We start from the raw sequence: 27,495 nt of genomic DNA, 5'->3' as shown, positions 1-27,495 counted from the left end.
ACTAAGAAGCTACCTAGCTGCATGAATGACCCCAGGTGAGACTGACAGAAGAACTGCCCAGCTGAGCCCAGAACAAACTACAGAACTGAGAGTGAACAAATGGCTGTTCTCCTAAGCCACCAAGTCTGGGGGTGGTTTGGTGTGCAGCAAGAGATAAGCGATGCATATAAAATACAAACGAAAAGTATGCGTACTATTTCTAAAAAGGCAACAATGAATACAGTAAGTAATTTCATTAACAAGAGAGACAATGCCTTTAATTCTTTTACTTGAAAGCTGTGTGTGTGAGGAAGAGAGAGATACCTATTTTCCAAGCCAGCGTAGGGTAGGGAGTGGCAGGGTTATTAAAGATTTAAGCAAACCATGTGTTCTCGGAGATAAAAACAAGCATATGCTCCCCCCTGATGGAGAGAAGGAAATAACGAGGCAACTGGTTAGGGGGTTTCTTAAATGAAAGGATCTGCAGAGTTCATTAAGCCAATAGGAGGAAGGACTTGTACAGGGGAAGAAAACAGCGACTTCTCCTATACTTTCTTCATTAGCTGAAATTTGCTTTAAATTATATTTATTAATAGACATGTTTTCACTACAAGCCTTTCAGTGTTCTGTGACTTTTAAAAACTATGTCCAAGAATTGCTGTGATTTAAAAAAAAAAAGCTAAATAAAACTAGACGATATGATTACAACTTTCACATACTAAAATGTCAGCCTTTCTTTTTACTGCTAGGATGACTGTAGTTGTGAGTGTTTTACAAAGGCAACTCTTGTGATAATCACCGGTACAAAACAAAAAGGTCCCCAAAGGACATATCCCGTTAAAGGCAGAGGCGTGGTAATGGGTTTTCATCTTAAGGATAGAAATCCTTGTCCATACAATTACTTTTACTCTATCACATTTAAAATGTTTTTCAGCTAGCAAAATAATGATGTTTATCATGCTGTTAGAACTTAAAAAAAAACACAAGCTTTTAAATGGTTTTAACTTTCTAGCTGGAAAACAGAGCAACGTGGGCAGCTTCTGCTTCAGCCTTTAATTGCAAGAGAGGTTTAACTAGGGCTGGTAATACATTGCCCTCTGCTGGCCACAGCACCGCCAAAGGCATGAGTTGCAGACTCACGCACAAGCATTTAACTGCCGTTTCTTTTGTCCAATTTTCTCTACCAGGTATTTCTGGAGGTATGGCACTCCAGAGAACTTATGTTTCCTGGCTTCAATGCTTTATTTGTTGGTTTATTAAAACGATACCTTTTAGGCTGGGTTTTGATGGAGGACAGGGAAGAAGAGAAAATATGGTAATATTAGAAGCCATGCCACAGATAGCACCATTTGAGAATTATCTTGACACCAAGATCTGTTTAGAGTGATGCCTTCAAGTGACTGCTTCAAATCTGATATATCTTGCCTCCAAGGTAAGAACTGATTTAGGCAAGGATCATCAATGAATGCTAAAATCAACTGAGTGAAAGGTAAACAATACATAGTCTCAAAATAGGACCCTCTGATTACTTACCACGTTACAAAGGGAAAAAGGTACCTCTACAATGGGGAGTTGGCAGGAGTTAATAAACTTCCAGGTTGAAAACTGCACACAGGTATAAAAGTGAGATACATTTTTGGTCACTGGGAATACTTGGTCACCTTACCCCACACAATAAACCAGATTCTGGTGGCAGCTAAGAATATGGGCTCTGAAGTCACACGGCCCGAGTCCAAATCGAAGCCCTACGCTATAGCAGTTCTATTACCATCGGCGAGTTGTTTCTCTTCTGTCGGCCTAAATCTCATCTAGAAAATGGTAGTTAGAATAGTATCTAGCTCAGGGGCGCCTGGGTGGCACAGCGGTTGGGCGTCTGCCTTCGGCTCAGGGCGTGATCCCGGCGTTGTGGGATCGAGCCCCACATCAGGCTCTTCTGCTATGAGCCTGCTTCTTCCTCTCCCGCTCCCCCTGCTTGTGTTCCCTCTCTCTCTGGCTGTCTCTATCTCTGTCAAATAAATAAATAAAATCTTAAAAAAAAAAGAATAGTATCTAGCTCAGAGATATTTTAAAAACTGATTGAATATATATAAAAAGCACTTCAGTGGCTGCCATTTATAAATAAGTTTCCTAAAAGCAGTTCTCGGGAAAGTTCGATACTTCAGTACTTGGGGCTCTTAATAAGAGAAACTGAACCTAGATACTAACAATACAGGAGGTAAGACCTCAGCCACCCAACTGTCCCTCGCCTTCCCTTCACATCTCTCTTTTTGCCCCTTGAATAAGGAGAGGAAGTGACATCAAGCAGGGGACTTAACCTCAAGAAAACTGTATCTAGAAATCCAAAAGAAATGACTGGTAATAAACTGACCAGGAAACCTTGGTCTTGGGAAGAAACGGACAGTGGTGAGAGTCCCAGGGAACTGATGTAGGATGCCTTTTCAGTTCCCCAAATCTCACTGCAATCTGAGGTGTTGTTTCCCAGGACAGAGGTGTAGGGATATATCTTGAACCCAGGAAATATGATGGCCTAAGTTATTTTTAGAATTCTATCATCAAATGTTTCATTTTCAGAAATTTTTCTACTTTTGGCTTTTCAAAGAACCTTTTTAAAAAAAGGTTTGAGAGAGAGAGCGAGCGAGCAGGGAGAGCGGCAGAGGGAGAAGCAGACTCCTCACTGAGCAGGGAGCCCGATGTGGGGCTCTATCCCAGGACCCTGGGATCATGACCTGAGCTCAAAGCAGACGCTTAACCGACTGGGCGCCCCTCAAAGAACCTTAAAAAAAAAATAGTAGGTTCTGAAGCAGGATATGAATGAATTAAACTTAATTGACTCAAAGATGTTGAAATTCAAAATTTGACTGTCCTCAAAAAGATTTTGCCTCATGTAATCCAATGCTGAAGTTTCTTCCCTTCCCTAAACCTAATTTCCCATCTACTTCCCTCTGCCGCCTCAGAGGGCATTCCAGTTCTTACGACTGCCACCAAGACTGCTACAGTGTTATTGTGGTGTGCAATTCTAGAAGACCATGTCTATCTGGTGCATGCAAACCTATATGAAAAGACAAAGCCAAAGGTGAAGTATAATGAAACTTTGATTAGTAGGTCCCTTTACATTTTGTCACTGGACCCTTCTTACAAAGCTAATCACTTTTCTGCATGATTATAAACTTTCAAACTCTGGACTGTAATTTCTGCTGTTTTAAAAATAGTTCTTGAGGGAGATACTCCCACGATTTGCTGAGAAATCAGCTCTTCAAAGTAGAAGTTCTTGAAACCCTGATTAAGGGTGGGACAGCCGTAAGTACAGCTGCTCGCAGTAGCAGCAAGGACCTGTGAGCAGTGCAGTGGAGATGGGGCTGTGGCCAGACACCACATCCTGAAGGGAGCAGGGGGCTCAGCGAGCCTTGAACAAACCACAGCTTTGAGTAACAGGTCTGTCTTTCACTCCTCCTAAAGGTAACCACTGCCTCGGGTGTGCACTGAACTGGATAAAAGGCTTCCACTGCCCCTCCCCCTTTTGGAGAACCACTTATCTTTTGAATGCGATGCTCTATCTAACACAGACTATGTGAGGCCTGTCTGCTCTTTCTGCACACAGGCCTCCCGATGCCCCGAACTCCTGACTGGTCAGAAAAAGTACTCAAAAAGGCTAACTGCAGCCAGTTTAGACACCAGCCTAAAATAACTGTCTAGTTGATGCAGTAAGGTTCAGGTATGAGTGATGTGTCTTGTGTCCTCTGGGTTCTGGCTCTGATGGAAATTGATAAAGGACTCTAATTCTGACCCCTATAATCCACGTGAGTCAGGAAAAGTTTCATGTACCCTTGCTGTACACAGCTCACCACAGATTGTCAGAATAAATGACCACATGCCTGCCCTCTGAACCATTCTTCCTGAACGACACCAAATGAGTTCCTGGGCCAGAGTGAAAAACATTCACTTGACACTCACACAAATATCTTGAAAGCAGGAAACTTAACAAAAGGCAGGGCTTATACTCCGGGGGAACTACTCTAACACCTCGAGAAGTAAATCATAAGGGTCAGAGCAGAACACCCAGGAGATCAGTGTTTGGCGGATGATGTAGGAAGGAATTAGAAGTGTTGGACAAGAGCATTTGCACTTGGATAGCAGAGGGCATGGAAGGGAAAGATGAATGAGAAACCAAAGAGAACTACTGGTGGCCTGAGTGAGAAAAGTCCAAGGGGGCCACTTGTACAGAGCACTTGTAATCCTCGAAATTTCCACCTGACAAGTTATATTTTGGTTAATTTTGTATGCTCTGACATTTATACTTTTCTTCCAGTTGTAGCATTTCTTAGAAAATTCCTTATATTTCAGTTAAGGAATTAAAAAACCACCCCATAAAGAATTTATAGTGCTAATGACAGGATACAACTTAGCATGAAGTCCAAAGATTAGAAATTGGGCTTGATTCTTCCCATAGTCGATTCTGCTACCTTAGAGCATAGGCCAGGAAACCCTGTTTGAACAAAGTGAAAAGTATTCTAAACTGGACCCCAGTTTACTTACCGGAAATACCACCAGGTACAACTAACTAACCCTCGAGAAAGGCCAATTATTTCCGCTTTCAAAGGTAGAGGATGAGATTGAAAAAAATAAATATACACGCTTTCAAGTTAATTTACCAGTTGTGTCGCCTTGGGCATGCTATTTAACTTCTTTCAAACTCAATTTCCTCACGTGTGAAATGGGACCTCTACTACCCACTGTTAGAGCTCTTTTATGTAAAATGCTCTGCCCAGCCCCTACCTAGCACAGAATTATAGCTTAGCATGTGTTCTCTTTCCTTCTAGTTCCTTTGGCCTTCCAGAACCATTATGATTCACGGTTTTCTCCTTTTTCTAATTTGTAAAGCATCTAAAGTCTGTATCACACATCACAGTATTAATCTGAATTCTTGGCTTGCTTGTGGAATCGCTCTTGAATTTCCACAGACCCTATGTTAGCTTGTGGCTAATATCCTTCTGTGACTTCCACACACCACTAGAAACATAGTAGGAACTCCAATAAACATTCATTAAATGAATCACACTGTTTAATACAGAGCACTAAAATCAAGAGACAGGAAGAAATGCCAAAACGTACACCCATCCAGGCATTCTTGCTCAATAAATGATCAGTTAGTTGCCTGACAATCATTTTAAGAAGTACTTTTGACTCTTCCCTGGTCCAAAGGTTGACTGACATCCTGTGGTAGCCAGTTTCCAAGATGGCTCCCAATAATCATCACCTCCTGCTATTTACCTCTTCATACTGAATCACTGCTGGCTCTGTGTGACCAAGATAAATACTGCAGAAGTGACAGTGCTGACTTAAGAGGGTAGATTTAAAAAAAAAAGATATTGCGGCGACAGTCTTGTTTTCTTGAATCATTTGCTGTGTGTGTGTTTGTGTGTGTGTATGTAAGCCAGTCACCATGTTGTGAGGACAGATGGCTACATGATCTTACGCAACTTATGTGACCTGAGGTTGTTTTCCTCACCTTTAAATTGAATATATATAATATATATTTATTATAATATATTTCATACTATTTATTTTCACACAGTCTTGTGAAGATGAAATAAGACACATAAAACAGACCAGGATGGCTGGCACATAATAAGCTTTCAATAAGTATGGCGACTACTGGTGGTGGTGGTGGGAGAAGCTGCAGGAATTGACTGGCTGTGAGATGTGAAGGTCCTTCTATTAATTTTAAATGAAGATTTACTGATAACTTGAAGTGCTCAGGTTTGATGAAATTAGATTTCTGTTCCCATTCTCAGACTCCCTCCCGGTGGTTTCACCATACATACTTCACTTGCATGTGAAGCAAGTCTGGCTCCTCAGCTGCACACTGAGCTTTCCTTTTGTTACTAGATCGTAGACTCATTCAACAATCCTATATATAAAACTGGATTCTTTATAACATGATGTAACTATCCATTTTATGAGGAATATTTGGTCTTCAGATTCTGGCACTTTCCGGGATTCCCCAAATCCATTATGAAATGCTCCAAACAATGTACATTACTTTGAATCTGAATGGGGGCTCCCAGGGCAGCTGGAGGTAGAACCGGTTAGTTCACTTTGTAACCAAGTTGGGACACAAATCCCTGAGTGCAGTCTGTACTTACAGTGTGCTGCTCTGGGTCTCACTTCTTTTTTTTTTTTTTTTTTAAAGATTTTATTTATTTTTGCGAGGGGGAGGGGCAAGCACGAATGGGTAGGAGGGGCAGAGGAAGAAGCAGACTCCCCACTGAGCAGGGAGCCTGATGCGGGACTCGATCCTAGGACCCTGAGATCATGACCTGAACTGAAAGCAGACGCTTAACCAACTGAGCCACCCAGGCATCCTGGGTCTCACTTTTTTATCCTTAAAACGAAGGGTCTGTACCCATAGATGATCATGAAGTTCTATTCTAGCTCTATGATACCTAATTCTAGTAAGCTGCTACTGGTAAGAAAACTTTGGGTTTTGTTTCCTTTTATTCTTGATAAAGATGAACTGCAAATATAACGTCCACAAGCGACTCTACAGACAAGTCTGTACCAATATTTTCTTTGGTGACTATGAAGTGGTTCCCTCTACCACGGTGAAGGATAAAACTAGCTATGGGGACTAAACCTTTGAACTTAACTTCAGCCAAACATGCTAATATAAAGCTACTTGAGGTAGAGCTGCTTCATGAAATGATCATAAGGAAGTACAATATATATATTGTCCACCAACTTCCTCCCACCACAGAAATAGAGAAATGAGGTTTTTGAGAGGTAGTTGCTACATTTACCATAACTATTGAATTTCTTCAATACTCTGTTTAATTTCCTTTTTCCCCCACTGTACTTGGTGTCATGCAAGAATCTGGTTACACTGGCTGGAATTGAAAGATCCTGGATGGTCGGAGAATTTTAAGTCTAAAATTTAGCACCCCTGCCCTGAACAACAGAGCCTTGCCTGGTGTAAACTACTTGTGCAGGTAAGATTGATCACTTACTTTTAGCTTAAAACTCTATAAAAACTCTAATAGAACTAAAATGTTTAAATTTTGAAAACTGATCATCAGAGACTTTCCCCCTCCTTTTTGTTTGGAAGTATTTGCTAGTGTAAAATAGCAAAGCGAGGTGACAGTGATAGGCGATGGCAGATGCCATATGAGGTGGGCTAGTTTGAAACAAGGGGAATACGATCTGTGAATACAGAAGCACTATTACCTTTTCAGATTTTAGTATTTAATGCATTATCTACACAAGGCAGAGGTAGTGTTTTTCTTTACTATCACCATAAAAGGAAGATCCATTTCTTTCTTTCCTTTTTTTTTTTTTTTTTTAAGATTTTATTTACTTGACACAGAGAGAGAGCTATCGAGCACAAGCAGGGGCAGAGGGAGAGGGAGAAGCAGACTCCCTGCTGAGCAGGGAGCCCGATGTGGGGCTCAATCCCAGGACCCTGGGATCATGACCTGAGCCAAAGGCAGACACTTAACCAACTGAACCACCCAGGCACCCCAGAAGCTCCATTTCTTATATTAAAATCTACTTGGATCGAATAAATTTTTCTTAGGAAAGAAACTGGCTTATTTCACTCTCTGACTAGTTTTTAAATCAGTCAAGGTACAGATCAGGCTTTACGTATTTAGAACTGGTAGTACACTAACTGCAACCAGATTCCAATTTCCTAGGCTGCACTGGATTCAGATACAAACTCGCTCTGAAGCATCTAGACAGTTTTCTAAATAAAAATTGCAAAGAAATAAAATGATAGACACTGGCAGACATTAGTGAAGGGTCTCCATATCTGAATCTAGAGACACTGTACAGCCCTCAAGCTTTCAAAGTCCTTGTGTGGGGATTGTTTGGTTTAAAAAATTATTTAAAAACTATAACATTGTATTTGGAAACAGAAAACCCTCTTTATTTCTGTAATCCATGATGCAAAACTTGAAATGGTGACTCTGAAGAGGGGAAGAGAGTGAAATAGTTCTGAGGAGCTGGGGGCACCTCAGAAGGCAGATGTGTGGTAACATTTTTGTGTTTACCAAAAGACAGAATGTGATTTTAAAAAAGGTTTAAAGTGGGGCGCCTGGGTGGCACAGCGGTTAAGCATCTGCCTTCGGCTCAGGGCGTGATCCCAGCGTGATGGGATCGAGCCCCACATCAGGCTCTTCTGCTATGAGCCAGCTTCTTCCTCTCCCACTCCCCCTGCTTGTGTTCCCTCTCGCTGGCTGTCTCTATCTCTGTCGAATAAATAAATAAAATCTTAAAAAAAAAGGTTTAAAGAATCCCCACTCTAGATTTTTATAAAAGAGAATGTGGTACCTAGAAAGCTATGGTGATAAACACAGAGAAAACGTGGCATGTTCTGAATAGAGCTCATGATTCTTACTTGACCAGAATCCAAAAACTTGTTATTCCCACCTGAAAGAAACAAGGAATGAACAAAATAATGAAAAAGAGTTTGTATGTGACTCTTCAACACTTCATGTGTACCATCCGATGCAAGAAAGATTAAAAAAAAAAAAAAAAGAAAGATTTAAAAAAAAAAAAAGAAAGATTTAAAAAAAAAGTCAGGCATCCGGCTGACTCAGTTGGAAGAGCATGTGACGCTTCATTTCGGGGTCGTAGGTTCAAGCCTCGTGTTGGGTGTAGAGATTACTACAAAAAAATACTTAAAAACAAAAGTAAGACATAAAAAAGCAGAAACCGTGCCTGCACTTATGCTGTGATTAAAATATCTTCTAAAAAAATCATATTCTCTGAAAAACCAAGGTACTAAAATTATACACAAAGATACATGAGGGCACTCTAACCAACAAGCATAGCAGCTACGGTTTTGACACAGAATTTAAAACTTAAAAAAAATTAAAGTATGGCGGTTTAACATTAAGTATTTGAAATAGGAAATTACTGATGCCTTTTGGTAAAGACCTTGGGATTTTGGGGCCTATCCTTGGTCACTATACCTCCCTTCTGTTCGATTCAGGTTCTGGTCTGAGTATTTGTTTGTGTAGGACTAAGTTTACTTCTGAAATACTAAATGAGACTATGCTAATGGTACCAGATTATAGAGAGGTGCTTTAACTTCACCATGAAAAGATACCATTTTTAAAAGTATTTATGTACAGTTTATGTACAATTAAGGTGATAATTAAAAATCAGTCTTCTATGAAGGTGGCCACAAAATACTTCTGCAACACTTTCCTTTGGCCTGCATGTATTGCTTGCACGTGCCTTAAAGTATTTTAATTACCTTTCTAGGCAAAAAACCAATCAAAGAATGATAAATCTCAGGCCTTTAACTATTTGTATCAAATTGTTTTTTAGACAAAGGTGCTATCCATAATCAAGTCTTACTTTTATTTTCACTGGACGACTGTGATTAGAAAAGGTGAGAAAGCATCTATACTCCCCCTTTCCATTCAGTACATTTACATGACTATTTCACCCAATGCTTTTAAAAAACTATTCAGTAAATACCATCTATAATTTTAATATTAACTATATGCCATTCTGTTCTAGCTCCTGGACAAAACTGCAAGAAAATCTGATATAAATGAGTAACAACTCAACATGTGTTCAACCATCCAGGATCTCTTCCATGGCTTTGCCTATCATTTATGCCTTCCTTTGTATCATTGGTCTCTTTGGAAATTCCCTCTCTCAATGGGTATTTTTAACAAAAATAGGCAAGAAAACATCAACGCACATCTACCTAGCACATCTCGTGACTGCAAACTTACTTGTGTGCAGTGCCATGCCTTTCATGGGTATCTATTTCCTGAAAGGTTTTCAATGGGAATATCGATCTGCACAATGCACGGTGGTCAATTTTTTGGGAACTCTATCCATGCATGTAAGTATGTTCGTCAGCCTCTTAATTTTAAGTTGGATTGCCATAAGCCGCTATGCAACCTTAATGAAAAAGGATTCAGTACAAGAGACCACTTCATGCTACGAGAAAGTGTTTTATGGCCATTTACTGAAAAAATTTCGCCAGCCCAACTTTGCTAGAAAACTGTGTGTTTACATATGGGGAGTCGTACTAGGCGTAATTATTCCAGTTATCATATACTACTCAGTTGTAGAGGCTACAGACGGAGAGGAGAGTGTGTGCTATAACCGGCAGACGGAACTGGGAGCCGTGATCTCGCAGACCGCAGGCCTCATTGGAACCACATTTATCGGATTTTCATTTTTAATCGTACTAACATCATACTACTCTTTTGTCAGCCATCTGAGAAAAATAAGGACCTGTACCTCCATTATAGAGAAAGATCTGACTTACAGTTCTGTGAGAAGGCATCTTTTGGTCATCCAGGTTCTACTAATAGTTTGCTTCCTTCCATATAGCATTTTTAAACCCATTTTTTATGTTCTACACCGAAGCGAGAACTGTCAGCAACTGAATTATTTAATTGAAATTAAAAATGTCCTCACCTGTCTTGCATCAGCCAGAAGTAGCACAGACCCCATTATATTTCTGTTTTTAGATAAAACGTTCAAAAAGACACTATATAATCTCTTTGCAAAATCTGACTCCCCACATATACAAGCCTATAGTTGACTTCTGAATAGAAACCACCACCAAATAGAAAAGTGTTTATAAGGCTACTAGGGATATTGAACTACATGATTAACAGGTCACGGCTTGCTTGAAAGCAGGCACTAGGAAAACCTCTTTGGTTTTAGAAATAATCATAAAATTCACTTTACAGCTCTACTAACACTGCAAGTTGAGATGGCAGAGATGCTCAGAGGCAAAAATCAAGCATATGAAAGGATCTCACTGCATAGGAAAGCAACAGAGACCATTTTCTCTTTAAACTCAACTGTATGCTTTTATTTAGAACACAACATGTCATGACTGTAGGATAAAGCAGCAAATGGTTTATGACTTTTCTGCTTTCTTGTAGTTGCAATATAAGGGCCCATCCAAGGCTAGTGTTTTGTTGGTAATTTTAAAAATGAGTAAGAAAAAAAAAGTGAATCAGAAATTATCTCGCTTATGTCCTATCTAGATATAGGAATAACAAGTGTAAAAATCCAAGGTTTTATAAACACAGTATCTTGTGTCATCTGCTTATGTTACTGCAAGAAGCAATATTCATTGATTCCAGTATTTATTAAGCTGGTGTTTTTATAAGTATACTTAAATATTCGGGGTAAGCTTGGTCAAAATAAAGAGCAAATACGATGTCATTATATGCCTATCTTCATTGTATCTTGTAAATTTCCCTCTGTATTCAATATAAATAATGTGATTAATGACAAACGGTACCTGGCATGTAGATATGCTCAATTAATTTTTTTGAAAATAGATGAATGAATAATAAGGGCAGTATAAGAGTAATGTTGTTGAGAGACTGGGCTCTGCAGTTAGATTCCCTGGGTTCGATCCTAGCTGAACCTCTTATTTAGCCAGACAATCCTCAGTAAATTACCCTCTGAAAGTGTTAATTTCATCATTTGTAGAATGGAAAAATACTACGTAATTCATAGGTACTATTACTAAATCAGATGATGTTACTACTCTGAGTAGCTCTCATTCACTAAGCATTTGCTATGTGCCAGGCACTCTGCTTATACGCTTTGCATGTACTTTAATGATTACCACTATAAAGGATGCCAATTTGCTAATGAAAAACTGAAGTGCATAGATAAGTCACCCCAATTTTCTCCAATACCTAAATAAATATTTAAACAGTAAACATTTCTCAGTCATTTCTTTCTTTCATGTAGTCTTGTCAGGAAGCTAAATGATGGGGACTATACTCTGTGCTATATACAGTCTAATTAAAAAAAATTTTTTAATGTGTTTTATTTTCCCAAAAAGATCATCAGCGCCTTTTGAGCTGTAGTCTGCTTTCATTTCTACACCCACGGTACTTACTTTCTCTGCTCAGATAAGAACCAGACAAAAATAGTTAAATGAAACTGAAGTTGAATAAATGTTAATGGTAACCTGTTACTTCATTACAGACTGCTTAAAGACTCATTTTTTCTCTTCGTGGTCATTTCTTCGGTGCTTGGAAAGAGGTTTAAAGTAAGTTCACACAGCACTTCCAAGCCTTTAATCTCATAGCATGTTTTGTTCCCGAATTAAAAATGTAGAAACAATACACTTGTACAGATTCCCCAAGAGCCATGTGTTCAACGTCACTAGAGGTTTTTCTAACATATCTGCGTAAGTTTCATTAAAACAGAATAGAAAACAAACAGTAAATATTTCCCTTCCACTTCCCTTTAGTTCAATGCTTAACTGAGAGAAGAAAATGTTCAGAAAAAAGCCTGAAGAAAATGCATGCTGGCTTCAAATGTTACAGTGTACATCTATTATAGCAGTGATCTGATCTCTGGTGGGTTAATTTGCAGACACAAAGGCAGACCTGGGAACTCTAGGTGATTCCCTAAGTGCTGGCTGTAAACAGAGGTGTCCAATCATTGCTTTCATTTTATGTAAGCGACACAGTATTAAATCTCATAGTACTAAACCTCACTATATATCTCCTCTAAAAATCATTATTAAAACATCACTTTACGTTGCCACAACTTAAAGTAAAAGATATAAAATATTATCAAAGTAGTTTCCTATACTTAAAAAAGGCAGGAAAAGAGGTATGCAATTTCTCTTTAAGTTACTCATTCTGACAGGAAACTCCCATTTTAATTCTCTGTCCTGAGCTTATTATCACCATATTTATCTTTACACCACAGATACTTTTCTGAACAGGTTTAACTGTAAATCATGTTGAATTTTTTGTGTAATTGACAAACTGGCCATTTAATGTCATGGTAAATATTTTATATGAAATACTACTTTTCTAAATTACCTTTAAAGTGTGGATTTCAGAAAAACTGTGCTCAAAAAATTTTTGTTAAAATAACTGACATACGATGTCATGTTATATTTAGATTAGTTTCAGGTGCACAGCATAGTGATTCGACAATTCTGTACATTATTCCATGCTCATCACAGTAAGTGTAGCCACCATCTGTGACCATACAACATTACTACAATATTATTGGCTGTATTCTCTATGCTGTACTTTTCATCTCCATGACTAGCTTATTTTATAACTGGAAGTTTGTACCTCTTAACCCCCTTCACCTATTTCACCCAATCCCTCGCTCCCCTGCCCTCTGGCAACCACTCGTTTGAGAAAAACAATGTTTTTAATGCGCGGGTTACAGTCAAACATAATTTCAGAAGCCCCAAATTTTGGCTTGTTGGCCAACAAGATATCTTCACTACAGAAAACAGGCATGACAAATGTTTGTTTTCCCTTTTATCCTTTCCACATACACACTCTCATTAAGGTGGCTTTCAAACTACTAATTGGGAACACAACCATTAAGACTAGACAAGCAAACTTATGGATAGACTACTCAACCTGGAAGAGCTTCTACTTCCTGGGTGGAAGAGGAAGATGTCAATCTCCTTTATTTGGTAAGGACTCTCCCAGCCTATCCCTGGGCTCGCAGTCTGCAGGGTGGGGATTGTTGAGAACAAATGTGGGAAGACAAGCTGAAAGGAAATCTGGCTTGGCAAACTGCAAAGGCAGCACAGAGGGACACTGGTAATTTGCTAAGCATTTCAACCCCGCAGTCTAATGCCACGGACCTTCCTCTGACTGCCCCCAAATTCAAATTGAATTGATACCGATGGGAAGAGTTATGACAGCTAGAAAGGTTTTATACCTGACAGGAGAAAACGCTTTGGCCATATCATACATGCTTGCTGCCCTGGCTCAGAAGGAGAGCAGCAGTGAAAGAATTCACATCTAATAAGCAAAAGACACAGGCATTGTTTTCTTTTTTTTAAAAAGTAATCTCTACTCCCAACATGGGGCTTGAACTCATGACCCCAAGATCAAGAGCTGCATGCTCCCCTGACTGAACCAGCCAGGCGGCCCTCATTCTTTTCTTTCTAAATCAAAGAGTTGATTTTTTTTTTTTTGGAAGGGTGGGGTGGGAGAAGAGAAGCATAGCAGTTAGAAACACAAGACAAATTTAAGATCTTAGAATTCAAGAGATTTTTCCAAGTATAATTATTAAAACCCCACATTCAAGCTGAACATGTGGATTATGTTCAACCTTACAAAAGTAATGCAGAAGCTGAATCAGTGTGCCTCTTATAATAAGGAATAAAAAAAAACCCATGTTTTCATTTTAATGAGAATTTCAATTTCTTTATACAATCTGAGTGACCTCTTGAAAGTTGGAATAAGAGACACAGAAGAAATGTCAGCAACCAAGAGCTATAGGGGAAGAAATACTGTATGAAATCCACAATGCCATGGCAACTAGTGTGATGTGATGAACACCTGTTTATAAAGTCTGGCCCTACGCAGGTGAAAGGGGAACTGAGAACAGAAGGGGACCAGAGAGCAGCCAGGCGTGTTCACCAGTTAGGAGGAAAACCATTTCAAGGAAGCACATGCAGAAATGCTTGGGTGGAGGCTTCTGGCTGAGTGTCTATGACTGTCTGGCTATGGGGTTTTGCACAGTTCTGAGAACTAAACACCAAGCCCCCAAACCTCCTGGGCACAGGTCCCACTCGGAACAGAAAGTGACTGTGCGCATGGCTATTTGCATTTAGAGAAGCGGTGTAACTTCAACTTCAGCTATTAAAACTGGATGTCAGTAGGTCAGAGCCACAGAAAGGTCTAAGAATGCTACGTCTCTCCACGCCCAAGTGTAAAGCTGTCTCCAAGAGTTGGGGAAGACAAGAAAAACCCACTGACTCTTAATGCTTAACAGGGCCAAAGAAGGCAGGCAAGGAGCCAGGCTTTGCATTTACCTTGGCAACTGTACTATTTCTTTCTAGAGTTCTTTTAATTTTGGGTGAGAGGAAGAAAAGAGAAAGACATGAAACATAATGAAAGTTTTCACATCCTCTCACAAGAAAATGAGGAATGAAATGGAAGAGGACAGAAAAAAAAAAGGAAATGAGCATGCGTGCCTTAATTAATGCCTGTGGGGAGGTAAAGCAGGAACGATGTAGTATTATACAGTGGGTCTTAACCAGGGGTGACTTTTGTGCCCCAGGGGACATTTGGCATCAACTGGAGACATTTCTGATTGACACAACTAAGGGGAAATGCTATTGGTATATAGTGAGTAGAGGCAATAATACACAGGACAGCCTCCCACAACAAAGTACCTGACAAAATGTCACTAGTGTGGGACATTTGGGAGTCGGGAGAAACTTGTACTATGTGAAGATATGCTTCCCTGAATTTTAAAGGTTTACACAATTGCTTTTTACGCAATTTATGCTTCTCCAAAGCAAGTTCCCACTGCAGGTCACGAGGTACCATATACTCAAATCTAGCTTTGATATGACCAAACATTGTTAGACTCAATTATAATGATTTCAAAAAGAAATGCCTATCAAGTTAAGAAAAAAGTATTACTAAGCAATAAAATGCCAGGACCTTTGGAAAAACCTAATGCTTTGGGATCAGTGCCAAGGATTATGAGAGAGAAGGAAAGGGAGAGAATATGAGAATATTCTTGGTGAGATGAAACAGATGATTAAGTAATCTAAATTCTTCTAAAAGGAATAAAGCATCGCAATACTCGTCATTTTCTTTAGTTAAGCGTAAGGGAAGAAAACTTTGATAAAAACAAACTACAGAAACCAAAACCTATACACAAATGAAATCTACACACTGGCCAGTCACTGAACATAGGCTATCTGAATGTGAAGAAAAGCTAATAGGCTGCTTTATTAGCAAACATTAACAACAGGTCAAATTGAAATTTGAAACTATTAGCCGTGTGAGATGTACCATTATTCAAGTTTTATAATGACCACGATGTTGGAAAACTCCTGTGACAAGGTCCTGAATAAAACTACTTTGGGTTACCTGAGTTACTGAAGTTATATATTAGCAAATCTTGTTAACACAACCTTCAGAATATATCCTGAATCTACGCTTTTACTCCCTCCATTGCTACCACTCTAGTCTAGCCAGGCAAGACCATCTCCTCTCCTGTTTCCCCACTTCCACCTGTGAGTCCCTGGTTCAATGTATCACCAACAAAGCAATGAACTGCTGTTACCGTGGAAAGTCAGATCACAGTCTGTCCAAACCCCTCCGGGGAATCCTCATTACTCTCAGAGTAGAAGTCAAAGCCCCTCCCCTCCTTTCCTCTCTAACCCCACTACCTATCTACTCTCCTCATGGCTCAATTCACCCCAGCCACATTGGCCTCCTTGCTATTCTGCAAATAGGTCTGTTATGCTCCTGCTTTAGTGCCTTTGCACTGGCTGTTCCTTTTACCCAGAGTGTTCTTGCTTTGGATATCAGTCAGCCCACCTTCTCTCCTCCTGCGAGTCCTTGCTCAGATGTCATCTTCTCAATGTGGCCTGCTCTGACGACCTGTTTAAAACTGCAACCCCTTCTCTAAGCAGTCCCTATCCCTTTGGCCGCTGTTTCCCCCTGCAGTCCCTTTCACCTTCTAACCTACTATATAGTTAACTTATTTATGCTCTTGGTTAGGGTTGGTCTTCCTGAACTAGGAAGTCAGCTTGCTCCACGGGAGCAGTGATTCTGTCTGTTTTGTTCATTGATAGAGCTCCAGTTCTTAGACTAGTGCCCCCCCCCAGGAAGCACTCGATGCATAGTTTTGGATGAATGTCTTAAGAAAAATTTATCCAAATTCAAAATTATTGATTAGCTAAATGTGAGTATTCCATCTACCACACAAAACGTATAGATTTCAGGCACTGAAATACAACGAATGTCAACATTAATGTGTGCTCTGTGTTGAGTCCACTTGCCAACTGGATGATGGTACCTTTTCAGGTGGTTTCTTCTTACTTGCGGCTTGAGAATTACTTCTATCTTCCCTTCCTCAGCATGTTTCTGGGTGCTTCCTCAAAATTATTTGGCATGTGCCTTAGGGATAATAAACTAATAAAATCCAATGCAAAACTAATTTTGAGCCTTTCCTTGAAATGCCCTCTTGTCTTCATGTAACTTCCCTATGACTCAAGACCAGGCTCAAACATGACCTCCGTGAAGTTTCTCCGGCTCTGTCTCTTAATGGTATTTCCCACCCTCTATCTTGGACAATAATCATTTGTTTTGCTTGTCTGTAAAGATGGCCAACAGACAAGTTCCTATCCTTGTGCACATATGTTGCACCTCCAACCAGAAGGCATGATCTATTTTTCCTCCTCTTGAGTCTTGTAACCTATTGACTAACATAACACAGAGAACATGACACAGTGTCAACTTTCCGCCTAGGCTTCAAGAGGACTGGCAACTTCCACCTTTGCTTGTTTGGAGCCCTGAGACACCGTCTTGATGGAGACGGGGCCCCATGAAGACAGGGAGAGAAGGAAGAAGGACTGGGGGTAGGGAGGAATACCCTGAATGAGAGACTACGAAGAGGGCCCAGCAAGCTCCTAGCTGTTCTGGTCACTTCAACGGACATGCCACAAGAGTGCAGCCTATGTGGGTACTAGCCATGCTGCCTCAGCCCATAGTCTGTCAAACAGAATGGAGCAGTCCCCATCAGGCTCTGCCCAAAAGTACAGAACTGTGAGCAGATAAATGGCAGTTGTTGTTTGAAGTCACCAAGTCTAGTTGTGTGTTGGATCCGCAGCCGTCGGTAACAGATACACCGCCTCATCCCCCTACCGAGACCATCATAATACCTCTAGGGCTCCAAGCGCAGCATTCTGCATGAAGTAGGCACTCGAATATTTGTTGAATAAATCAATCAGAAGGTAAATGAGAAGCTGAAGCACGATATTCAAATAGAACTACTTTGGGATTTTATTTGGTTTTGGATTATCATATCAAATACCAAGACTAATCAAAAGCTGACTGTATTATTGAAAGTATCACAGTACAGTATGTTGTCAATCATTATTTATTATATGATGTTGATATAATTACTCTTCAAGAACAGAATTCAAAATAAAATTGCCTCTTGAGCCCAAGTGTTTCTAACGCAGTGCTATTACATGAACTAAGAATCTGTTTATACATTTTAAGTTTTTGAAGTGTCATTTTTATCATCTATTTTGGAATATATACAAGGAGATATACTTTACTCTTTACATATGCACTTTCTTATATTAATTAAATGCAGAAGAGTAGCACAGCCTGCTACTATCATTGACAATTTCCCTCCTTTAATTTTTTTATACTTCTTATTCTCTTTGTTTGCATAACTGAAAAATACTTTTTTATAAAAGTGCTATGTATCTATTGGGTTGTTCAGTGCTGAGGATCAATAGTAACAATCTCCTTTTCCTATCACCACATTTGAAAAGAGTAAGATATTTTACAACTAATGTGTATTTTGTATATTTCTCCAATGATTTTTTTATTTGCTATGGTGATATTCCACTAGACTGTTTTGGAATTGCTCTTGATTTACCTCAGCTTATAACCCCAAAAATTTTAGTTAAAATTTCCCAAACATTCTAGAAAATTTAACTAAACTCTACTTAATTTTCTTAACCATTAAAATACATTGAAGAAGCCAGGCCTCTGATAATACATTTTGAGGGAAGGAGAGCCCCATGTCTGTAGATGCTGTGTGTTAGAGGCCAGCAACAAAATACCAGAGAGAGAAAGTTGACAATAGGGCTAGAGAGACCTCAGGGGCTCTTAGTGATTTGAGGCGTTGGAAGGGCCCACTGGTTTACTTCCTGGCCTGCCTCTATGTTCTGCCTAACACCATTATGAGCCAGGAACTGACAGTTCTCATGAACTTGATAGTGGGAGCAAATAGTCAGAAAGACTGAATAATGGTAATATGCACATTCCCAAAGGTACAAAACTGTATTACATTTTTAATTATGATTTCAGATTATGTTAAAAAACTGTGTGCAAAAAATGGTGACTATTCTGTATTGCAACACTACAAAAATATAAGCATATGATGAACTTCTACTATATAAACCGAATAACCAATATAAACCAACCTCCCCCCCCCCAATTAACTTAGGATAGGATATTGTTTGGGTCTTCCTATTTGTTGGATTTTTCATTTCTCTCTTACACACATAATGGCAAAAGAGGAATAACAGAATTTCAGAATACATGTACATTTTAATAAGAATATGGAAACTGAAATGATAAAAGTATTCCTGTTAAGAATGAGTATGACTCTTCTAATACAAAGTAGTTAAATAAATGTTTATTTGGAAGTAAAATTAACCTTAAGATGCTCTCTATAGGAATATTAAAGAAACACTTCTGATCATTATCACTGTTACCAGTTTCTCTTCATAAACGTTAAAGTTAGTGATAAAAATGACTTACCTTCACATCCCTGTGAATTATGTTATTATCATGACAATAGCGTAGAGCTTCCAGTATCTGTCTCATGTAATGACTGTAGAAAAACAAAAGAAATCTAAAACTGTAATAAAAATTTTTTATTTTTAAAATTTAATATACAGCGTCCCTAGTTTGTAGTTCCCACCTTCATATTCACTGTCCATGGACACTTTTCATTTGAGCAGACAAGACTGGTGGAATGTGAGGCTTAATAATGAAAAGTTGGCACACCCCTGAGTTTATAAGCTTCATGAAGAAATAACGTGTTCTATATTTTCTAAGATAACCAAGTCAAAAGAATTTCACACAGTTCATAAGTAAAATAGCTCTGCAAATCAAAAATTCAAGCTGAAAACATGGGGGGGGGGAAGCAGGTCTCCGGCACTCAGTTAATTCTACTGAATTACAGTGGATTGCTATTAAGTGAACAGTGCTCGGAGGTACACCACGAATTCTGACTAAAGGGGTGGGAGCCTTTTACCTGCCAGCAGAGGCTAGCTCTCTGCCTTATTTCCATTTAGCTTTAAGGGCAAACAAGAGGAAAGAACCTCTTTATGCATACAATTTCTCTTTGCAACGTAACTGAATTTTAGCTGGGGCATATTGTAACAAAGTGGAGTTGTTGTGGGCCGAAATCATAGAAAGTGGGACTCATCACATGGCCAGCAGGGGTCTGCAGAGCCCCCCTCCCCTCCCCCCAGGTCCAGGTGAAAAACACAGGAGTCAGCGGTTTAAAGAACAGTCCTTAAAAAGTGCTAACAGGGTCAACTAGCAACAGGGCGTGACCAGAGGAAGATGTATATTCAGTATTACTTCAGAGCTTACTTTGACTTCCCTCTGTTAATTCTAAAGTTCTTCCTCTAATTCTGCCATTTCTCTCTGTCGAGTGTCTTATCCTCTCTTCCTCTGTATTTTACTCCCTTCATATCGTTCTTTTTCCGATGATCCCCCCTCCTTTTTCATTTTCCCCCTTTCCTCCCCAACCAGCCATGACATAGAAATGCAACAGATGCAACATTACTTATTGTATAGTATTTTTTTAATTTTATCTTTCCAGATCTTCTATTCCTCACACTTTAAATAAAAATGAAATAATTTACCAGTACTTGCAAAAACCCTTGTGTGTATCCTTGTGACTCAAAAAAAAAAAAAAAAAAATCCCTGTTCCTGCTATACAACCAAGAGGCATTTCTATCAAGTTCCCTCTTGGGTATGCTACTACCAAAACTCACATGAATGGCCCTCTCCTTGGCATGTGTATTACTTCATGTACTACGATCGATCAGAAGGTTCCATTTTTCAAATGAAAGGTAGGAAAAAAAGACCCCACGACAACCCCAGAATTTGTTCCTATACTTATCATCGTCTCCCCACACCTGGGCTCTAAAGCAGAGAGAACTCGGTTCATGCCGTTCTTAGTCACGTCAATTTTTCTTACTTAGCAAATGCACACAAAAGGGGCTGTGGTCATATACTCTTTGCCTGGGCCTGTGCAGTCTATAATTAAGTTTCTGTTTAAGTTAGGGGTTCTTAACTTGGTCCTTTCTTGGCTCAAATCAGGCTTTGAAGGCCCCCTGAAATGGCAGAGACAAATGTGAAAGTACTTTGTAAACTCTAAACCATGCTACAATGGGTAAGTCATTATTATTACAATGTTATTAATATTGTTAGTCAAAGGTTTACAAACAGCCTATTTGTGCATCTAGATGTGAATAGTGGGTACGTTTAAATTAGGTAATGTGGATATAGCTTATACCTACAGTATGGACTACTTTGGATACATAGTACTAAGACAGCCACTTATATATCTTCAGCCTGAAGAAAATTCCTCTCAAAGCCTCATTAAGAAACGAAAAAAACTCAATGAATGAGCATTTTAATCTAATTATCAGAGAACTCAATTATTTGACCCAAATATATATACATATCAGAATCTCTGGAGTGTGTTGGGGGAGGATACAATTTTTTCCTCCCCAGATATTACAGATTTAAAGCGATCTTTCTCTACCCTCCCAGTCATGACTCTGGGAGGCTGTGCACGTGAATAGTGTGCAAGCAGGATAAAGAGAGAAGCAAAAATCCACCCACATGGCCTAGAATTGCTGACTAAACTTTAATTAGAAAGCTTCATTTTCATGAATCATCATGGTGGCCTATACTTTCAGAGAAACTTCACAGTATATAAGTTTGTCTCTATCTCCTGTAACGATCAGGAATGAAGACAACTCAGTGGAAGGAAAGAACTGAGGCCTGAAATCCACTCACTTCCTATGAAGCCTGCATTTCCAGGGTGGTGGAAGAAAAGAGGGGAGGAGACTCTAGGTAAAGAGATTAACACTCTTGCTAGGCCGAAGAGACCTTGTTTCTGAAACGCTCTTAAGAGAATGTCCTGGGCTATGGATTACCTATGGTAAATAGAACCCAGGATCTTTGAGGTATGGCCGGCTTCCTGGAGGAGGTCATGGAAGCTATACGACTCCTTGAGGCATACAATGGACACGTCTCGTAACTGCAATGCTCCCCTGTGTGTGTGGGATCCCACAAACCTCAGGTAGAGACCTCATCTACTCTGGGCCACAGGTGCATTTCTGCTGTGGAAAGCTGTCCTTGAAAACCCAGACCTCTCTGTTTCAGCTGAGCCTTTTGATTGCCTGTATCCTTGTAATTATTTAGTAAAACTTGGTACTAGGTAAGATCGCTCTGATTTGTAAGAGTCTGATATGATAATCTGATTCTGTATGTTAGCATACTCCACAACTCATCGCCCCTGAAAGAACAGAGGTAATCACTAATTGGGTTGTAAGGACCGTATGCAGTTTTATTTTATGCCATGCTTTGCTGCTTCTCTTGAAGCTCAGCCAGTTGGAGAAAAACATTATCAATTTGATTACTTGGTGCCTCGGAGTCTTCTTGCAGTTGGTCTCAATTAGAATACTGATGCAAGCTAAATTTCCCAGTAAGGAATCACAGAATCAGAGGAGGAGGGGGGCAGGTTAGAAGTCACCTGGTTGAATGCTCTACAGCCCAAGGAAGGCTCTCCATGCCCCTGTTGCACGGTCACTGATCCTCTGCAAAAGGGCACATACCTAATACTACTTTCTGAGGATGCCCCTCCCTGCCTTTTGTCATTTTTTAGGAAGGGTCTTTAATAAATTGTGCCAAATTTCTCTCTTTGCAGTGTTGCCGACTGGTCTTGACGCTACTCTTTACTGGACCATTCTGGAAAGTTCCTTTCGTTTCACTGTATGGCATCACCTCTACATATGACTATTCTCCCTATCCTGACGCCCAGGCCAGTGGCACAAACAGGCTCAAAGTTGAGGAAAAGCCATACAGACGAGTGGGGAACAGCATAAAAGTGGTAGTGCTTTAACATCAACCTGACAGCACATGCGCCAGGTACCCAAGCATTACCGTGGTTCAAAAGGGGCAAAAGTCCTCTTCATCAAGCTTCACTGTTCTATACAAATCAATGTTCAGATTTTCTAGTTTTCCTTATTTGATGCTGCTATTGAAAGAGATCAATGTGGGAAAGTTCAAAAGGCAGGTTGCCTCAAATTCTTGAAGAAGTAAATATGAACAATAATGCGCAAGGGTCTGAGAGTTTCATTTAGTTGGATAAAGTGGCTTACCACTGTATCGTAAGAAAAATCAAGATGGCATTGACTATTTTGGTATTAAAGAATGCTTTTAAATTCTGAAGCACAATACAGAAAAATTTCAAATTGTGATATGAACTCAAAACTAATAGAAAAATGGGATTAAAAAAACCCCCCACTAGAGTTGCAGGTTTGAATCCTTCAACACATTATGGTTGGTGACTAAGGAGACCCCATGAATTAAAAAGGCAACCCACTGAAGTGGGTATTTATGATATGAGTGAATGCCACCAAAGCAGAAGGCTATATTGCTCTAAATCTATAAGCAAGTGGCCGGGGCATGGCTCCTGTGATTTTTCAGCTTTACTCCTTATTTTGAGCCATTAGTTCCTGACAACAACTTGACTTAGAACAATGGCCACCATTTGCTTGGGAGATCACACACAGGCCTGAAGCAAATATATTTAGCAGGAGAACTGTGCTTTTACTCCTATTCCTTCTACTCTTCTGTGCATTTCATCAGATTAACTGGTCACATAACAATCTGCTATCACTAAAAGGCAAAGTGAAGAACTAATAAGGCACATCTGCCCAAAATAAAGATTGAACACACACAAAAAAAAAACCCCAAATTTGATTCTTCATAGCTCTTGAGCTACCAAATCCCTCTTTGAACAAAAGTCATCACAAATGGGAAAGACAGCAGTACTAGGTTAAGTTGTCAACCCGTATTAATAGATAAATGCATTGTTCAGTACTTTCCATTTCCAGTAGCTACTTTGGTTCCACTAACGCACACTAAAACAGACATGCTCCTTGCAGGAAAGGGTGGCAGTACGCTCATCATCAGTTCACAAAGGAGGTCACTTCATGTGATTTGTCATTTCCTTCTTCTATTTCCACCTTGACCTCTGTGGAGTCCATACAAATGACGTACCTGGCTACAGCTTCACTGTATACAAAACCAGCGTCAGCTCGCTTTACGATTTCAAAACACAGATCTGCTCCATCCATACTGTGGAGAAATGTGAAAAAGAATGTAAGAGGAAATTCCAGGAACAAAACACTGAAAATGAACACACTGTAATGAAGTTATTAGTTGGCTTACAGCTAGTGATTCTAATAAGTCATTTCAATCTCCTTTCTTTTGATGATAAAAAGACAATTATAAAGGATATTATAACCACCTTAACACTGAAAATCTACATGGAAAGAAATACAAAGAACAAGCAAATGGTAGCATCAAATAATGTTAAGGTGTAGAAAATTGACCATAAGTTTCCTGTAAGTTATTGCAACAAAAAGTCTCAGAAAAGGGGAATGCTGGGGTTTGTGGGCATATTTTTGAGTCAAGTTCCAAAATTATCAGTACCTAGTCATGTCACGTAATATTTTAAGAATTCAACAAGAATTCTAAAATATTTTGCTGTTCTTATCACCACTAAATGGGAATGAATTCAGGCTATATACTGTAGAAGGAAAAAAGTAGCTAATTCATAATTTATTATTGCTTACAGTTCCATTACCAAAGTCAATTGCTACAAACATATTCTAACACACTGATGTGTTGGTGATGGAATGGGTACTATCTTGCCCCAAACTTAAAAATGGTTTTCTATTTCTCGGCAGATCGGTAAGGCCTCTTGTTGTGTCGGCCACACCTTGCCTCTTCTACCTATCCTATCAAATGGCTCTTCAAGGATACCTCACTCTCCAGGCAGGCTCATCTTATTACTATATCCTGAATATGCTGTTTTCTTTTTTGTCACATGATTCTGCATATATTGCTTCTTATATTCATAACCTACCTTAATCCAAGGTCCCATTTCAATCCCACCCTTCCCAGAAAGCCTCCTCAGTGGATTACCAGCCCCATTAAGGCTTTCATTTGCTTAAATTCTGTAACAACCCTATATGCCCGTATCGTAGCATTTGGCACTTACACACATTAAGCATTTACATACATATATATGAAACTTTATTAGATTATATTAATGAAATTATTCAAATATTAATAGTTAGCCAACATCTTCATAATGCTTTCAAGCCTATGAAGTGTTTTCAAATCCAGTATTTCATCCATTCACTTATTCAGGAGCTCAGACTCCAGTATATCTGCTATAGGTATTACACTGAAGAGAGAGAGACTTCTAGAAGGGAAAGCAGAGAAACTACTCATTACTATTACTAATAATTACTAATTAGGCATTTATAATAAAATGATCATTACTAATATTATTCACCAAGCATTACGGGAAACACTCCTTGTTATATCTCCATTCTTACAGTCACCCCATGACATCAGCATCCTTCTCATTCTCAAATAATTTGTCTAAGTAAGTAGACAAGTATGTGACAGGGACAGGATTCAAATCTGTATCCATATTCAGTGTTCTTCCCATTATCTACAGCTACACCTGCTGGGTGTGCAAGGAACAAATGCACATATTCAAGCTCAACAGTTCAACAATAGTGTAAAGTCCTAAAGAATGAGTATGTTTTATACTTTCAAAATACTTCCACCTGATACGCAGAAGACTGAGCACACAGAAAATATTAATGAATAATTGACTATATTATTTAAAACTTGTTGTGCTTTTAGATAAATGAAAACACTTTCACATTTCACAAGGCTTTGCAACATTTGCCTGGTTTCCAATTCATAGCTAATGAACATTTTCCAACGTCAAATAGGATTCTTCTTCATAAAATGATCTTTGCGATAGCCTCGTCTACTCTGAAGTATGGTAGTGACCATTTTCCACCATCAAAAATAAAGCCTGAATGAACATGGTCACACAACCTGTGAACAATCCTGATCACCTGTTAGAGTAGAAGTCCTATAAGTCCTATAAACCACACCAAGTTATAAAAGTCCTATAAAAGAGTCAATTCATTAGAAGTCCTATGTACTTGTCCTATAGGTCAAGGGGCACAGACAGTTAACACTTCTGATACACTCCCAGCAAAAAGTTAACATATTATACCTACCCCCACTAACTGTGAAAGTGTCCTTTCCTCTCAACCCACGTCCACTAGGATGACTATTCCTTTTGAATCTTTGCCAATCAGATAGGAGGGGGAAAAAGTCACAATTGCTTTAATTTGCATTTCCTTGATTACTAGAGGGTGAATATTTTTCATTTCTTTGTATTGTGGGGAGGAAAAAAAATACTATTTTTAAAGTAGTCTGTGGTTTAAGCTGGTTGCTTGATCTAGGAGCACTAAAAGACTCCTGAGAGTGACGGAATTACAGTTTTTGTTTAGGCGGCTTCCTTTTTAATTGTGAAATGTGAGGATGAGCACTTTTCAGCTCAGATGAGAGAGGAGTTAAAAAAAGGAGAGCTGAACTGATTGCATCACCAAGCGGGAAGAGTCTGGGGGCTCTCCTGAGAGCTGGAGGAAGACTTTTTGGAGGGACCTGGAAGAGGGGAAAAAAGGAGTCTTAGGGGTAGAAGGTAGTCAAGTGGTGAGAGGCCAATGCCTAAAGAGGAAACCACTTAGTGAGAAACAACTGGAAATTATTTGCTGCCCTATAATATAATTACCAGCACAGATCAGCCCATTTTCTCCTGGTCATTTCTGAATTCTGCTATTTGAAATGACAGTCTCTACACATGTACAGACACATGTATAGTCATGTTTCTGCTCTTTCCCACTGACCCATCTATTCTTGTATCCAGTACCATACCATTTTTAATACTGTAATAGTGTTTTAAAATTTTTTTTTAGGTATGCTCCATGCCCAACACGGGGCTTGAACGCATGACCCTGAGATCAAGAGTCCCATGTTCTACTGACTGAGCCAGCCAGGCGCCCCTGTAAATAGTGTACTTCAATATTTAGAAAAATAAGTCATTTCATTATTATTCTTCGTCAATATTTTCTTATGAATTCTTCCCGCTGAACTTTAAAATCAGTTTGTCAAATGCTAAACATTTTTAATATTTCGGTGGAGATAGTATATTTATAGGTTAACTTCTAGAAATTAACATTTTTCTCAAACTCTCGTCTATGAATATGATATGTTCTCCATTTCCTTTCACGTCTCTAAGTTGCAGTTTTAAGATTGTCTTTGTATTGGCTCCAAATACTGATTATTGGGGTTTTCCCCCTAGGACACTTTTAGTTGGCTCTTATAAATGGGATCTTCTGGCCACTGTACATTTTTTTTAATACAATGGTTCATAACCAGGGGTGCCAAACAAAATCATCTGTGTAACTTTTTAAATATGCAGCCATGCTCTTTGAGGAGCTAGTCTGAAAGTCAGTCATCACTGTGAAAGTAATCTTCTATTAAAGCTGTTTGATTAGTTATCTGTAACACTGATAATAAGTAAAAGAAGCAATTCATTAATTTTAAATTTTATGAGATACAGAGAAACTAAAAATACTATTTATGCAAATTTTACTCATCACTAAAATTTTAAAAATATATATTCATAATATAATCCGTATATAACAACTTTGAACAAAAAGTCTGATGCCTCAAATCTTTGATAATCTTTATTCGCTAATATTTCTAAAAACAAGTGTAAGTCTTCTTTTACTGCTCTTCTCTTTGCTTCCCATCTTAAGGTGTTTGTGAGGCTGCCAAGAAA

General features: G+C 39.1%; 2 protein-coding genes across 9 annotated transcripts in view; one reads left to right on the top strand and one right to left on the bottom strand.

The window, feature by feature from the left end:
* The window catches only part of CASK (calcium/calmodulin dependent serine protein kinase), a 349,106-nt gene that overhangs the window by 163,398 nt on the left and 158,213 nt on the right, over positions 1-27,495 (bottom strand). For all 8 annotated transcript variants that reach the window (XM_087859504.1, XM_087859498.1, XM_087859502.1 and 5 more), the window contains exons 4-5: positions 23,832-23,909; positions 19,278-19,350 (exon numbers count right to left, since the gene is read on the bottom strand). In XM_087859504.1, coding sequence (XP_087715630.1) covers positions 19,278-19,350; positions 23,832-23,909 — 151 coding nt within the window. The remainder of the gene's footprint in view (positions 1-19,277; positions 19,351-23,831; positions 23,910-27,495) is intronic.
* On the top strand, positions 9,511-11,746 carry GPR82 (G protein-coupled receptor 82). Its single transcript, XM_045800688.2, has one exon. The coding sequence runs from the start codon at positions 9,539-9,541 to the stop codon at positions 10,547-10,549; it is 1,011 nt and encodes a 336-aa protein (XP_045656644.1). The 5' UTR covers positions 9,511-9,538; the 3' UTR covers positions 10,550-11,746.

The sequence above is a fragment of the Ursus americanus genome, chromosome X, assembly GCF_024610735.1.
Source record: "Ursus americanus isolate L20-20 chromosome X, mUrsAme1.1.p, whole genome shotgun sequence".
NCBI lineage: Eukaryota > Metazoa > Chordata > Mammalia > Carnivora > Ursidae > Ursus > Ursus americanus.
This window is presented reverse-complemented; position numbering and strand designations above follow the sequence as displayed.